At 38.9% G+C, this 14,971-nt stretch overlaps 1 protein-coding gene across 1 annotated transcript in view; it reads left to right on the forward strand.

The window, feature by feature from the left end:
• The window catches only part of galnt14 (UDP-N-acetyl-alpha-D-galactosamine:polypeptide N-acetylgalactosaminyltransferase 14 (GalNAc-T14)), a 233,650-nt gene that overhangs the window by 145,394 nt on the left and 73,285 nt on the right, over positions 1–14,971 (forward strand). The window contains exon 5 of the mRNA XM_085248120.1: positions 12,657–12,722. Within this exon, the coding sequence (XP_085104246.1) occupies positions 12,657–12,722 (66 nt within the window). The remainder of the gene's footprint in view (positions 1–12,656; positions 12,723–14,971) is intronic.

Genomic DNA, 14,971 nt, shown 5'->3' on the forward strand with positions numbered 1-14,971 from the left:
ACAGTACATATCCTGGATCTGCTGTTGATGTACCAATTGCTTGTCTAATTTTTTGGATTTTTTCAGTGAAGAATTTGGCAAAGTCATTGCAGGCCATGGTCGAATGAAGTTCAGCTGCCACTGACACAGGGGGGTTTGTTAGCCTGTCAACTGTAGAAAATAAGACCCGAGCATTATGGCTGTTTTTAGTGATGATGTCAGAGAAGTAGGACCTCCTTGCATTCCTCAGTTGTAAATTATAATTGTGAAGTTTCTCTTTATAAATGTCATAATGAACCTGGAGGTTTGTTTTTCTCCATCTGCGCTCAGCTTTCCTACACTCTCTTTTTTCATTTTTCACCAGTGTGGAGTTTCTCCATGGAGACTTTTTCCTTCCAGAGATAACCTTCACCTTAATGGGAGCAATAGTGTCCATTACATTTAACATGTTAGCATTGAAGCTATTGACGAGCTCATTGACTGACCCTCTGGACAGGTCAGGTGTTAATGGGAAGACCTGGTTAAAAATTGCACTACTGTGTTCAGTTATACACCGTTTTGTGATCACTGTTGTTGATATATTTGTGTGGGCTGAGATTTTACTTTCAAAGAAAACACAGTAATGATCAGACAGGCCCACATCAGACACAGTAACCTTTGAAATGCTCAGGCCTTTGGAGATCAGTAGGTCAAGAGTGTGTCCTCTATTATGTGTGGCCTCTGTTACATGCTGAGTCAGCCCAAAGTTGCCCAGAGTGTTACTCAGGTCTTTAGTCCCTTTGTCCTGAGGGTTGTCCACATGAATGTTAAAATCCCCAGCAATAATTACACAGTCAAAATCAACACAGATCACAGACAGCAGTTCACTGAGGTCATTAAAAAAGTCTGTGCAGTATTTGGGAGGCCTGTAAACATTAAGAAACACAACTTTGGATGGGGCCTTCAGCTGTAAAGCCACATATTCAAAAGACTGAAAACTTCCAGGAGATAGCTGCTTACATTGAAATGATTCATTAAATAAGACAGCAACCCCTCCTCCTCTCCTGCTCGCCCTGACCTCACTGATAAAACTGTAGTTAGGAGGGGTCGTCTCGATGAGAACAGCTCCACTGTTACTTTGGTCCAACCAAGTTTCAGTTAAAAACATAAAATCAAGGCTGTGCTCAGTGATTAAATCATTAATTAAAAATGTTTTCCCAGCTAGAGATCTAATGTTTAATAAAGCCAACTTAAGTGTTTTAGAGGTATTACTTGTCCCCTCGTGTTTGGGAGCAGTCTGTGGCACACAAGGTATGTTTACTATGTTTAAAGATCTTTTAGAGTGCAGCTCTCTGTGTTTTGACCAGGCCACATGTCTCCTGTCACCTAAAAGTACAGAAATTTTAAAACCTTCTAGTAAACAGGGTCCCAGCTTCTCCTGGGAAAAGTCATCACTGCCATAATCCTCACAGCCCGGACCCTTCACACATCACGCATCAGACTGCGGAGACAGGGCATGAAGAGGAACTAAGGGGGGCGAGGCTGGGCAATGTGACTTCGATTGCTCTGTTGAGGGTGGGGCTCGATGGCGAACCTTTGGCCGCTCTGGTGGGGGGTTTATGGGGGACAAAAAGGGATTGGGACGGGGGGTAGATCTGAGCCCAGCATTGACCCGCTCCATCATCTCCTCAGTGAATTTCAGGTGTGGGGAGGAGGGAGAAAGGGAGGGGGAGGAGGGTGATGGCCTGTCAGGGGTTTGGGGGACTGGGGAAGGTCGTGGTCCCTTGTCCTGGTCGTTGGTGTTGTTGAGAGAGTTGGAGGCAAATAGGGACCCCTCTTCTTGCCTTAGATGTCTCTCCTTTCTGAGGCTCTTCCTCAGATGCCATGGATGTCTCTCCTTTCTGAGGCTCTTCCCGGGTGGGGGCAAATGGAGCTCCTCCTCAAGGTTTCTGCTGGGCTTTGTCTGTTCTTGGAGTACTGTTTGTTCCTCTTTATGAGATAACTCCTCGTTTATCTCAGCCTTGGCACCAAGCACAGATGGATGACGTATGGAATAAAACAAGTTGGAGGTGAACAGTTTCACCCCTGACTTGTTAAAATTAAATCCATTTGCTTTGAACAGATGCCTGCGTTCCCAAAAAATATTAAAGTTGTCGATAAAATGCACTGAGTGGTCAGCACATGCTGATATAAGCCATTTATTCAGTGTAAACAACCTGCTGAATCTCTCGTCTCCTCCTCTGACCGGCGGTACAGGTCCACTGATGAATACAGCTGCATTCAGAGAGTTTACAGTATTTAATAATCCAGTAAAGTCCCGTTTCAGAACCTCCGACTGTTGTTTGGACACATCGTTTGACCCTGTATGCAGAACAATGTTTGTCACAGTTGGATATTCATCTGCAATTTGAAGAATTCTCTCCTTCAGGTTGTTGACCATATCGTTAGGAAAGCAGAGGACTTTAGTGTTCTTACCGCACATCCTTTGTACATCCTTTACGGCAGAGTCACCCACAATCAGAGTTTCAGGCCTAGCCTTTAGCTTTCCCTGTGGCCTTTCACTTTTCAACAGATTTTCAGACCTTATTTCGCTGCTTTTAGATGGATGGTTGTCCGATATAGATCCAGGGTCCTTTGATAGTGGAGCAAATCTGTTCTGCAGTTTCACATTCAGTTGTTTTGGAGGTTTGTTGTTAACCTTCCTATTCACGGTTGTCCAGTCCTGTTTCCTCCTGTATACAGGGGTAGAAGAGCTTCTCTGTCTCGTAGGAAGTGAAGGCCAGTCGGTTTCAGAGATTTCAGCTCGCTGTGCCCTGCCTGTGATACGTCCTCCCCCTTCCAGGAGACATGATTTATGTCTTGGTTTTGCACCAAGACAGTCTAAGGGGGGATTATCACTTGAGGATTTATAATAATGCACAGAGTCTACTTTCTTGGTCATGTTATCTGTGCTCCTTAGCTGTGTACTAGCTTGCTCATCGCCATTGTTTTGAATCAAAGGCAAGGTTGTTTCATTTCCACACAGTCCATTTACCTCCACGTTTACTTCTAAGCGATGAATTTTTGTCTCCAGTACTGCAATCTTCTGCAGGAGGCTGTGGTAGTCATCTGTGGAGAGGGAAGGCATCTTGTTGCTAGTTAGCCTAGCGGTTAGCACCTTTCCAGGCTATTGAGGCTGCTCGGTGCCCAGACGCTGTAATCAGGCTTCAGCTGTGTCTAGGCCACAGACACACGGAGCGCTGAGGACAAGGTAACCATAAAATGTTGCTGTTTCTGTTAAGAACACTCTAGTCCTAATGATCTACAAGTGTCCAGAAGTTATCGCAGGTAAGCTCACACGGAAAAAAGGGAAAAAATCAGCATAAAAATCAATAAAAATCAATATAAGAAGCAAAGCATTCAAGAGCAAAGAGATGAAGCGTCCACACTCACAAAGGGGAGGAGCCAAAAAAAAAAAAAAAAAACTGACTGTTTGAGGCTGCGGACAGGTGTCTTTTATACAGATTGTAGTTGTAGTGTGTTACTGATGGTGACCTTTGTTACTTTGGTCCCAGCTCTCTGCAGGTCATTCACCAGGTCCCCCCGTGTGGTTCTGGGATCTTTGCTCACCGTTCTCATGATCATTTTGACCCCACGGGATGAGATCTTGCGTGGAGCCCCAGATCGAGGGAGATTATCAGTGGTCTTGTATGTCTTCCATTTTCTGATGATTGCTCCCACAGTTGATTTTTTCACACCAAGCTGCTTGCCTATTGTAGATTCACTCTTCCCAGTCTGGTGCAGGTCTACAATACTTTTCCTGGTGTCCTTTGAAAGCTCTTTGGTCTTGGCCATGGCGGAGTTTGGAGTCTGACTGTTTGAGGCTGTGGACAGGTGTCTTTTATACAGATGATGAGTTCAAACAGGTGCCATTCATACAGGTAACGAGTGGGGGACAGAAAAGCTTCTTACAGAAGACGTTACAGGTCTGTGAGAGCCAGAGATTTTCCTTGTTTGAGGTGACCAAATACTTATTTTCCACCCTAATTTACGAATAAATTCTTTACAAATCCTACCATGTGAATTCATGGATTTTTTTTTCACATTCTGTCTCTCACAGTTGAAGTGTACCTCTGGTGCAAATTACTGACCTCTGTCATCATTTTAAGTGGGGGAACTTGCACAATCGGTGGCTGACTAAATACTTTTTTGCCCCACTGTATTGATATTGCCCCCCTGCACCCGTGTATCTATGTGTGATATTGAAAACTAATTTTTATTTTTAATTAATGCATATGAGTCCTGCTGCTGCCCCAAATACATGCTAGAGTACCAAATGGAAATTAATCAACAAAATATATAGTGTCATATGATGTTTTATGTATTTGATTACCAAGAAATGATAGTATTGAGGGTTTTTTAGTAACTGTAATTTGATAATCCTTAAAATAAAATGTAGTGAGTGTCTGAGTTTGGGACGATCGTGGCTCAAGAGTTGGGAGTTCGCCTTGCAATCGGAAGGTTGCCGGTTTGAGCCCCGGCTCGGACAGTCTCGGTCGTTGTGTTCTTGGGCAAGACACTTCACCTACCGCCTACTGGTGATGGCCAGAAGGGTCGATGGCTTAAGCTTAAAACTCTACTCTCAAAGCCCTGTTTGTTGATTTAATTTATGAAGTAATTTAAGGTGGCATTTTTAAAGTGTGGACAAAATGCATGATGTCCATTAATTGGCATCCTATAAATTAAAAACATGGTTAATCACACAGAAAGAAGTGAGTCTATGGAAAATTTGTTTATCAAAAACCATGATTTGAATCCTTTATATTGCCTATATACTCACAAAGTGATGTCGCAGAGATGTCCTTTAGAAGTTCCTCTTCAAAATAAGACCAGCCTCACTAAAATAAAAACAAACCATTTATAATGCAAGTGGTTTTTTAAACTTATTAAACACAGTGTACTCCTTTTAAAAGGAATTCCAACATTTTTCTAAATACTATTATTATTTTACATTTTAACATTGATTTCAACAGTTTTTGCCTGGTTACAAAAAAAAGTTGATTAATTAAAATAAATAAACCAGTTAAAAAATGTCAAATAAAAAAAAAATCAATAAGCTAACACGTGAGAAATTGTGTTTGTTTATAAACAATCTGTATTCACGTGTCATGTTGATAACAACAATGTTGATATTTGTAAATAAAAAAAATCTTACATTACTTAACCATGTAAGCTCCCTGCACCTGTCATAGGCGTTCACATGACGTCCCAAAAAATGATCCAGTCTGAAATGTTGAACATCATAGGTTGGGTTGGGTCATGGTTGGACGTCCAAATTGTGGACCAAGTCGGATGTTGTATAGATGTCCAGAATTGGTCATGGACCAACGCACCCAGTGTAGAAATGTGTACGTCTATGTGATTTCCAATGTTTAATACAATATCTAAATGGTCTCTGGTCCTATAAATCAGTTTGATTTGCGTAATTAAAAGTGAGATGATCAGAGTATTTATGTAGGGACCTATTTTTGCTACTGTTCCCCTAAAGATTAAAAATTAAATTGCTCATTAAGCAAAAGGGTTATTCAAAGTAATATATCAATCACTGGATCATTATTGGTGTCAAATGAATATGCAGCCACAGTTTAATGCTTTAGCTGGTCATAGTGGAGTTAATTATAACTACTAGGGGTAGTAAAATGGTTTAATATTCCAGGATCATATGATTTGTTTTAAATAGAAGCATAGTGGAATAAAAACTACAGTATGTCCAAGAGCAGAATATAATGGAAGTCAAATATAAATAGCTTCAAAATGTTACTGCAGACCTAGTAAGATAGTATGTTAAGAGGTGCAGTCATTTGTAGTTTTCAGTTTTCTGTCCACTCCTGCTAGGAAATAAATTCTGGCCAGCAGACTTTGATATGATCAGAAAAAGTGTCTGCACTTTGGTTTTTGTGGTCAGGGAGTAAAGCAGTGATAAGGAAAGCACAAATATACAGGCAACTGAACACTACATGGTTTACATTGGAAACAGCAGCTTCAGGAGAAGCTAAAGCTGCCTGACAAGATTTGATTTGTTCCTGCAACTTTCTCCAGTTTCACCGACACACAGTTTATTCTTAAAGGCTGCTCAACTGCTTCAAGTGTAGTTATGCTCCTCACTATAATTTTAAGTCACAATTAAAGAATTTTTTAAGAAAACGATAGAGGCACCAACAAAAAACTTGTGTTTAGGTGTTTTTTTCCCTCTTCAGGCTTAATGAGCACGTAGCAGAGAAAATAACCACAGTGAGTGCTTCAGCGTCCCTCTTAAATTTGAATAAGATCCAAATCAGCGCAGGGAGATTTTTCACTTAACGATATGTGGCAGCTGAGTGTTTTGAAGATCAACTTGTCAAATTGCAATTCCAGCCAGTTTTCCCAAAAGCATCTTAAAGATAGGATGATAGTAAAATTCTGTGAACTTTCTGAAATCCAAGAGCCATTTCCCCAAAGCATCGTAATTTCAGATGTTCTTAGGAATTCAATTATATTAACGACTTTCTAACCATTTACTGACAGCTAAGAGTCTCTTTAAAAAGCCCTGTGATATTTTTGGTTTTTCATTTTAATTTTTTTTTATTTAGGCTATATGCATCACAGGACATGTTATGCATCTTTGTTGCAAGTTTAGTAACCCGTAGCTAAATCTCAATGCATGCCTTGAGCAGCAGGATGTAATATAATGCTAACATGCCTTGAGCAGCAGCTAGATTAATTGAAGGTTTCTTATAGTCTTCTTATATTTTCTTAATTCCATTATCATTAATCAAAGCAATCCAGAAGCTAAACCAATTTTCATGTTGTCTCTACATTATTACATTTCATAATGAACATGGGCAGATACAAAATATTTCACAGTATTTTTAAAACATTTAAGAAAGAAGTCTACAGAACATCTATATTCAAACGCTCAACATGCAATGTGTGCATTTGTTTGCAATGTTAGGAAACACTGTAAATAAAAGATGGCTTTAGCTATCACCCATTGTATGTTTTGAGAATGACAAGTCTCAAAAGACTGACTGAATGACAAGTGACAGACCAACCATGACACCGAGGACACTGTATGCCCACTTTAACATGCTTTTTGATAATTTGTGCTATAATTTACTTAAAACTGTGTTTTCTGATTCATCACACTGCACTGGGGGACTTTAGCCTGTTTGACTGGTCAATTACAAACCAAACAGCAAATAGAAACAAAAAGGTTGTTTTAAACATGGAAGTTAAAACATGAACCCCAAACCCGTACAACCTTTGTAGAACAGGCTTTGTGTCTCATTAATAACTCGTGATTTTCCAATGTTTTTTCAACATGCAATTGTTAAAACATTTTTCTAACTCACCAATCTGAGAGCGACAGAAGTGAAAACCTGAGTGATGAAGGTTAAATAACAGCAGATTTAGACTATAAAGACATGATTGGTGTAGGTGAGGCAACAGTGAATAGATGCAATCAGCAGTGGAGACAGATACATGCCAGTAAACAACCACAGATGGATGTGCAAATCAACTACCGACAGATAATCAGTGTTAATAATACTGCATATACACTTATACAACCATATCACCAGTGCATATGCATGCTGATATACATAGCCAAAGAGAAAACAACTTTTCCAGCCGCCCACACAGGTGTGAGTCAATAAGTTTAATGCCTTGCCTTTGCTTATTTGCGGTGATTTGTTTTAGGATATTTGACCTATCATAAACAACTTTTCTCTTACTACCTTCCTCAAGCACATCAACTTAATGTTTCTGTCTTGTTCACTTTCCTATGTTGAGGCAGTTCTCTAGATTATAAACTCTCATAAAAATCTTCTTCTTGATGTACTAAAGTTGATACATTTATAATATCACTTCTATTTAAAAATAATAATAATAATTATCCAATAATTTATGGTACTACCACCTAACCTCTTGCACTTTTAGCTTTCTCCTCTTTCATTCAAGAACTATTGTTGCCATATGTTTCCACAGAGAGCTGTCCTATAAATCTATATATCTCGACAACTGTTCATCCGATCTGCTTTAAACTGTGCACCAAAGAGATTTCTTTTTCTTCTGGCAGCTAAAAAATGCCAGCTGCGAGTGCTTGAGAGCAATCTGGAGATGAAGTATTTCTTTTGTTGCTATGATACAGAATATCCAAGGAAGTAATATCTTGTAAAAACCGTGACTCTAGATGACTTTTGTTTACCTGCTATACCCACTGCAAACTAAATCGTCCTGCAAGCCAAACTTTTCATACAAGCAGTAAAAAGTCCCCATTGTTCAGCACTAGTGCGAATAGGACGTGATCTTGGTTCACTGAAGTATTTGACTCACCCTTTTGCCACTGAAAATGGAAGTCTGGTTAAAAAATGACAGCATTGGCCATAATTGTTTATGAGAAGTTGAACATTTTTCAACTGAAAAATCTGGAAAGAAAAAAGATGACCTGCTTTTTTTTTTTTTTTTTTTCTTAGCATATTATCAAAAATATGTTTCTATCATTGCAAACAGCTGAGAGGGCAGTCCATGAGATGTATGCTGTGGTGGACACAGCCCCTGAGGACAATGACCAAGAAGATTTTATAATTAAGCAAGCATAGCTGTAGCTGGATCTAATCTGCATAGGAGGTAATGACTGTCTATATGTTCTACTTTTGCTGATGTTAATATACAGTATAATAGTCGTCTTAAGCAGGTAGGTACAAAGACGTAAAATGTCCACAAACAGGACTTAATTACAACAATAGTGTAACGGGAAGAGTATTTACAGTGGGGCAAAAAAGTATTTAGTCAGCCACCGATTGTGCAAGTTCCCCTACTTAAAATGATGACAGAGGTCAGTAATTTGCACCAGAGGTACACTTCAACTGTGAGAGACAGAATGTGAAAAACAAAATCCATGAATTCACATGGTAGGATTTGTAAAGAATTTATTCGTAAATCAGGGTGGAAAATAAGTATTTGGTCACCTCAAACAAGGAAAATCTCTGGCTCTCACAGACCTGTAATGTCTTCTGTAAGAAGCTGTTCTGTCCCCCACTCGTTACCTGTATGAATGGCACCTGTTTGAACTCATCATCTGTATAAAAGACACCTGTCCACAGCCTCAAACAGTCAGACTCCAAACTCCGCCATGGCCAAGACCAAAGAGCTTTCAAAGGACACCAGGAAAAGTATTGTAGACCTGCACCAGACTGGGAAGAGTGAATCTACAATAGGCAAGCAGCTTGGTGTGAAAAAATCAACTGTGGGAGCAATCATCAGAAAATGGAAGACATACAAGACCACTGATAATCTCCCTCGATCTGGGGCTCCACGCAAGATCTCATCCCGTGGGGTCAAAATGATCATGAGAACGGTGAGCAAAGATCCCAGAACCACACGGGGGGACCTGGGGAATGACCTGCAGAGAGCTGGGACCAAAGTAACAAAGGTCACCATCAGTAACACACTACAACGGCAGGGAATCAAATCCCGCAGTGCCAGACGTGTTCCGCTGCTGAAGCCAGTGCATGTCCAGGCCCGTCTGAAGTTTGCCAGAGAGCACATGGATGATACAGCAGAGGATTGGGAGAATGTCATGTGGTCAGATGAAACCAAAGTAGAACTTTTTGGTATAAACTCAACTCGTCGTGTTTGGAGGAAGAAGAATACTGAGTTGCATCCCAAGAACACCATACCTACTGTGAAGCATGGGGGTGGAAACATCATGCTATGGGGCTGTTTTTCTGCCAAGGGGACAGGACGACTGATCCGTGTTAAGGACAGAATGAATGGGGCCATGTATCGTGAGATTTTGAGCCAAAACCTCCTTCCATCAGTGAGAACTTTGAAGATGAAACGAGGCTGGGTCTTCCAACATGACAATGATCCAAAACACACCGCCCGGGCAACAAAGGAGTGGCTCCGTAAGAAGCATTTGAAAGTCCTGGAGTGGCCTAGCCAGTCTCCAGACCTCAACCCCATAGAAAATCTGTGGCGGGAGTTGAAAGTCCGTGTTGCTCGGCGACAGCCCCAAAACATCACTGCTCTCGAGAAGATCTGCATGGAGGAATGGGCCAAAATACCAGCTACTGTGTGTGCAAACCTGGTATAGACCTATAGTAAACCTCTGTTATTGCCAACAAAGGTTATGTTACAAAGTATTGAGTTGTATTTTTGTTATTGACCAAATACTTATTTTCCACCCTGATTTACGAATAAATTCTTTACAAATCCTACCATGTGGATTCATGGATTTTTTTTTTTCACATTCTGTCTCTCACAGTTGAAGTGTACCTCTGGTGCAAATTACTGACCTCTGTCATCATTTTAGGTGGGGGGACTTGCACAATCGGTGGCTGACTAAATACTTTTTTGCCCCACTGTATATGCCAACAGTCAGTATGTTGAAAAAGCTTGAAATGAGGAGCTGGGATAGAGTTGGGTTGCAAAGTGGCTTGCAGATCATGGGCAGACTAATATAGCTTAAAGTGAGCCATAAATGAGGTTTGCCATTTGAATCCATAGGTTGAGATATCAGCTGCCGCTGAGACAAGCTGACCTGTCCTCATTGTTTTTAAGCTTAACTTCGTCCTGCCCCAACAAATGCTGTGGATGATTTCAGATATGAATATGACTGATTTTATAGTCAAATTATGTTAAATATCTGGTTATATTTTTCCTCACAGCAGGTACAGTATGTGGGTTCAGAGGTTATGTGTGCATATCCTGGACAAGCCCCCAAACATGTAACGGTTCCTATGTACATGCCTCAAAGGATCCTAATATAGAAGAAGATAAAGTTTTAAATTGAAACTGATATTGAAAGTGTAAACTGAATTACTTACAAAGACCAAATACAAATAAGGGACTTGCAGTCCTAGCAAAAACAAGGAAAAGATCAAAAACACCAGGAACTGACCATACAACTGCCCATTAGTTCTGTGCTTTTTCCCTAACCTGATATTAGCCAAGACTAATCCAAACTGAAACTGAAACTGATGCCAACACCCAATTAATAATATTAACATAACTCCACCTTCTCTGGCCTTTTGTGCATACCTTGAGGGTTTTGCAGCCAGTCAGCATTAAGGCATGTGGAACAGTAGTACACAAACTTTTCTAGCTCTGCAAAGATGCTGTTACACCAATGCTTGCAATTAAAATTTGAATGCCTCTCAACCTTTCGAGCTTTGTCAAACATTAGTGTCTGTTTATATGGTTATTTTGTTTTTCTTTTTTTTTTTTTTTTTTTTTTTTTTTTTACTTTGATTTTTATTAGGTTATTTTGACATTGTGGACATACAGTAAAGAAAATAACAAACAGACATGCATATAAACAAACATAGAGTCTGGAGTTTACATATCTTTCTCCATTTATCACGTTGCAGAAAAAAAAAAAAGAAAACCTATTATGTTATTTCATTTGTGTCACTTCTGAATGTTTTCCACTTCCTCCATAGTCTGTCGTATTTACCTCCCATCAAAGGTTATTTTGTTTTTCATCATGCAGGGCATCTCAGGCTGAGAGAGAACCACAGAGCCAAATTAGTATATAAAAACAAAAAATATTTATGGGGGTGTGTCTGAACTTTAAGGTTTTTGGAAACTGTGTTGTTTTAGTTCAAATTCCATATAAAATAACAATAAGAATTTATCCCCAAACTGAGTCAAAACCTTTCTGCTTGGATCAAAGTGCATATGCTCTTGGTCACATATATTTTGTCCACTTGAAGGGAGAAGTTCAGTGGAGAGGGGAACAACCATGGGGCATTGTTTCTGGGTCAGAGCGCTCTGATGGAGGTGTTAAGTCATTCAGGGTCGCTATACACAAAACATCACATACAAAACCATTTGAGAAAAAGCTGTTATATTGTGTAAAATATAATACTAATAATAATTTTTAAAAACTGAAAATGTCATGCACCCATATGTTACTCACAATAGAGCACAGAAAATAACTTGAATATTAATATGAAGAAAATGTGTTTATTTTTAATTTGACTGCAGGAACATATTTCAGAAAAGTTTTAACAATAACACTTACAGGGAAAAACAAAAACTAACTGTTAAGAAATCTTTTGAGATCCCACCACCATTGTGATTAGGAATGTAAGACAGAACATACTCATCATATTATCATAAGTCATGACATTTTCCAGTTTTTTGAGCCGTGACGGCTTCTCTTTCTTCTCTAGTTTTTTTTCTTCCAATCTTTGACTCATTATTCTGAAATTTATAATGGAACGCTATTGAAATCCTTTTTTGATATTGTAAGTACATTCACTATTTTCCTGTTCTAAAAATCATTAATATTAATTTCACTTAACTTGACTTCATTAAATGACTCACATATTGTACACCAGTGATTCATTTTTTCTGCTTTCTTCTTTTCATTTTGAGACTTTCAACCAGAGTATTTTTGACAGTTTTATTAAAAAAAAGAACAAAATACAAAAAAAAAAAAGAAATACAGCTCAGAAATTCAGTGGAGACCTCACAGCCGGCTGAACAGCAACTAGACAAATGTCTAACTTGTCAAACCTTAAGCTTTGAATTGTCGTCATTTTTTTCAGTGGGCTACTATTTGGTTTCTCTGCAGACTTTCAAAGAAATTATCAAGATATACATTACACGGCACACAATGTTTCCTTCTTTTATTCGTATTCTGCTCATGCTGTTTTTTTTTTCTTTCCCAGATAGTGACTGCCAGCTTCTCACCAAACTGCCCAAAGTTAAATGCTTTCGCAACAACAAGCGAGAAGGTATGGAAGCAGTTGCGTTTGAAAAATTTCATTAGCATTTTTAACATGCTAGTGTGTATAAATTTGCATGCTTAATCATTCTTATGTTCTTTGTAGGTTTTTTGGCATCTCATTTGTCACCGGTGTGCTAGATTTGTGTGTGTATGTGTATAAAAAGGTGTTATTCAGGGTGTGTATAAAGAATATAAATTTCACTGGTGGTACTGAAAACTCTCTGCCTAAACAATCCCATGCTGTATATAAACACACAGAGACGGGTGGACAGACAGAAAGACAGTGAGTGAAGTGAAATTGATTCATTCATCTCTGGCTACATATTGAACTGCAGAACTGAAATGACCTGAAGTGAATTGAAGTGACAGGAGAGCTACTGAAATAGAGCCCAGAGTGGCAAGCTATCATAAAAAAAATGTCACAGAAAAGAAAATGTCTTCCACAATCTCAAACCAAACATACATTAATTCAAAAGCAAGCTTATATGCTGAAATTTAAAAAAAAAAAAAAAGAAAATTTATAAATAACCTAATCACAGATGACAACCAGTTTGAAGTTAAAGCCTCAGTCACACTAAATATGGATGGTGTTCCTCATTTTAATGGTTAACACAGTCATGTGTCATGGCTATGCTTATCATTTTTCCATATAATCCATTTGGAGCTGCCTCCATGCTCTTAAATATAGAATACGAATGAATGGAATACATAAATTAACATGACAGCTTGACAATATGGCGGGGTCAGGAGTATACTGTGAATAAAGAAATGGTTAATGGCCAGAAAAAGGTTTAAGACATATATAATCTTCCACTGTAGCTGACTGAAAATGTTTGGTATGTGCATGATTTTTAAGGAATTGAAATGGATTAAATACTTCGGGCTGAAAGAACATTTTATTTAACTAAAACAATAGTGGAGGTGGCATGCTGTGGTTTATTCAGGTCTTTTAATCGTTTAACTTTTTGCCACTGAATGTTGCACTTTAACTACTACACCCCACTGTTAGAAGCAAATTCACAAAATAGACCCAAGTACAGACACATACTGAGGCAGACAGTAGGGGTGCAACGATACACAAAATTCACGGTTCGGTTCGGTTCGGTTCAATACTTTGGTGTCACGGTTCAATATTTTTTCGATACAAGAAAATGTTCATGCTTTTTTAATTTGTCATTTATTAAAATTATAAATATATATTTTAACTCCAACGTACAGTTTTTAAATTTAATGTTGCTGAAACAACAAGGGGAGAAAATAATAAATCTATCTGATCGAGAAATCACTCATCTTTGGAAAAGAGAGTTTATTACAGAGAAATGGCTCTTTCCAAAATAAAAGCTATACTATACACTTCTTCTGGGGTACACTCTCAGCAGCATATTAAACATATCAGGTCCCCATGAGGAGAATCATGTGCTAACGGCTGACTAAATGACTCGGGTAAAGTTTGTAGCATGCGTGCTTGTTGTTTTTGTCTGCTTCCACTTGTCTTTGCACTAGGATGATGTCGGCGTAAATGTGCAGTCATATTCATTGTGTTCCCACTAATGCTGTCAGCATTAATCTGAAATGACGTTAATGCCACAACACAGCAAATCTCCTTTTTTTTTTTTTTTTTTTTTGCCTGTCCCGTTTGGCTCTTTTGCCATCAGAATTATTGTCTAAAGGCAAAGAAAGATGCCCAACGGATTTACTTTACCAAATTGACCATCCCAGCCTTGCCGTAATGGTCCATTTGATTCACCTTTTATTGTTTATTTTATTTTCACTTGCTGAATACGGGACAGACTTGACTGGGGAAAAGAAGGGGAGAAAGAAAGAGGGAAAGAAAATCAGCTGAGAAGAGGGACGGGAGAGAAGGGCAAAAAACAAAAACCAACAGAATGGGCAAGAAAAAAAAATACATATATCGATCACCTGGATCACCTGTTGAGAAAGAAAAAAGAAAACAAGCAGAAGAAAACGAGAGCAATACAATAAACAACATCACAATGATATATGGGAATATGACAGTAAATACTAAATATTAAACATTATTGTAAGATCGACAGCGCACAGTGTGCTTTGAGGTAGGAGCCAAAAAGGGTGTAGTTTGCGTGTGTGATCACCCGTGTGTACACCTGTGAGCATGGACGTGCTTGTATTTAAAAGGTTCCTTCATGTAATGATCTGCTAGAGGGTGTGGGAAGCTACTGCCCCGTCCACCAGGGCATGAAGCAGGTATGGAGGAGATCAAAACTCCAGACATCCAGA

Source organism: Mchenga conophoros, linkage group LG15 (assembly GCF_057382185.1).
Source record: "Mchenga conophoros isolate Kocher_MC1m ecotype Shallow Benthic linkage group LG15, M_conophoros_male_GT1.1, whole genome shotgun sequence".
NCBI classification, from domain to species: Eukaryota; Metazoa; Chordata; class Actinopteri; order Cichliformes; family Cichlidae; genus Mchenga; species Mchenga conophoros.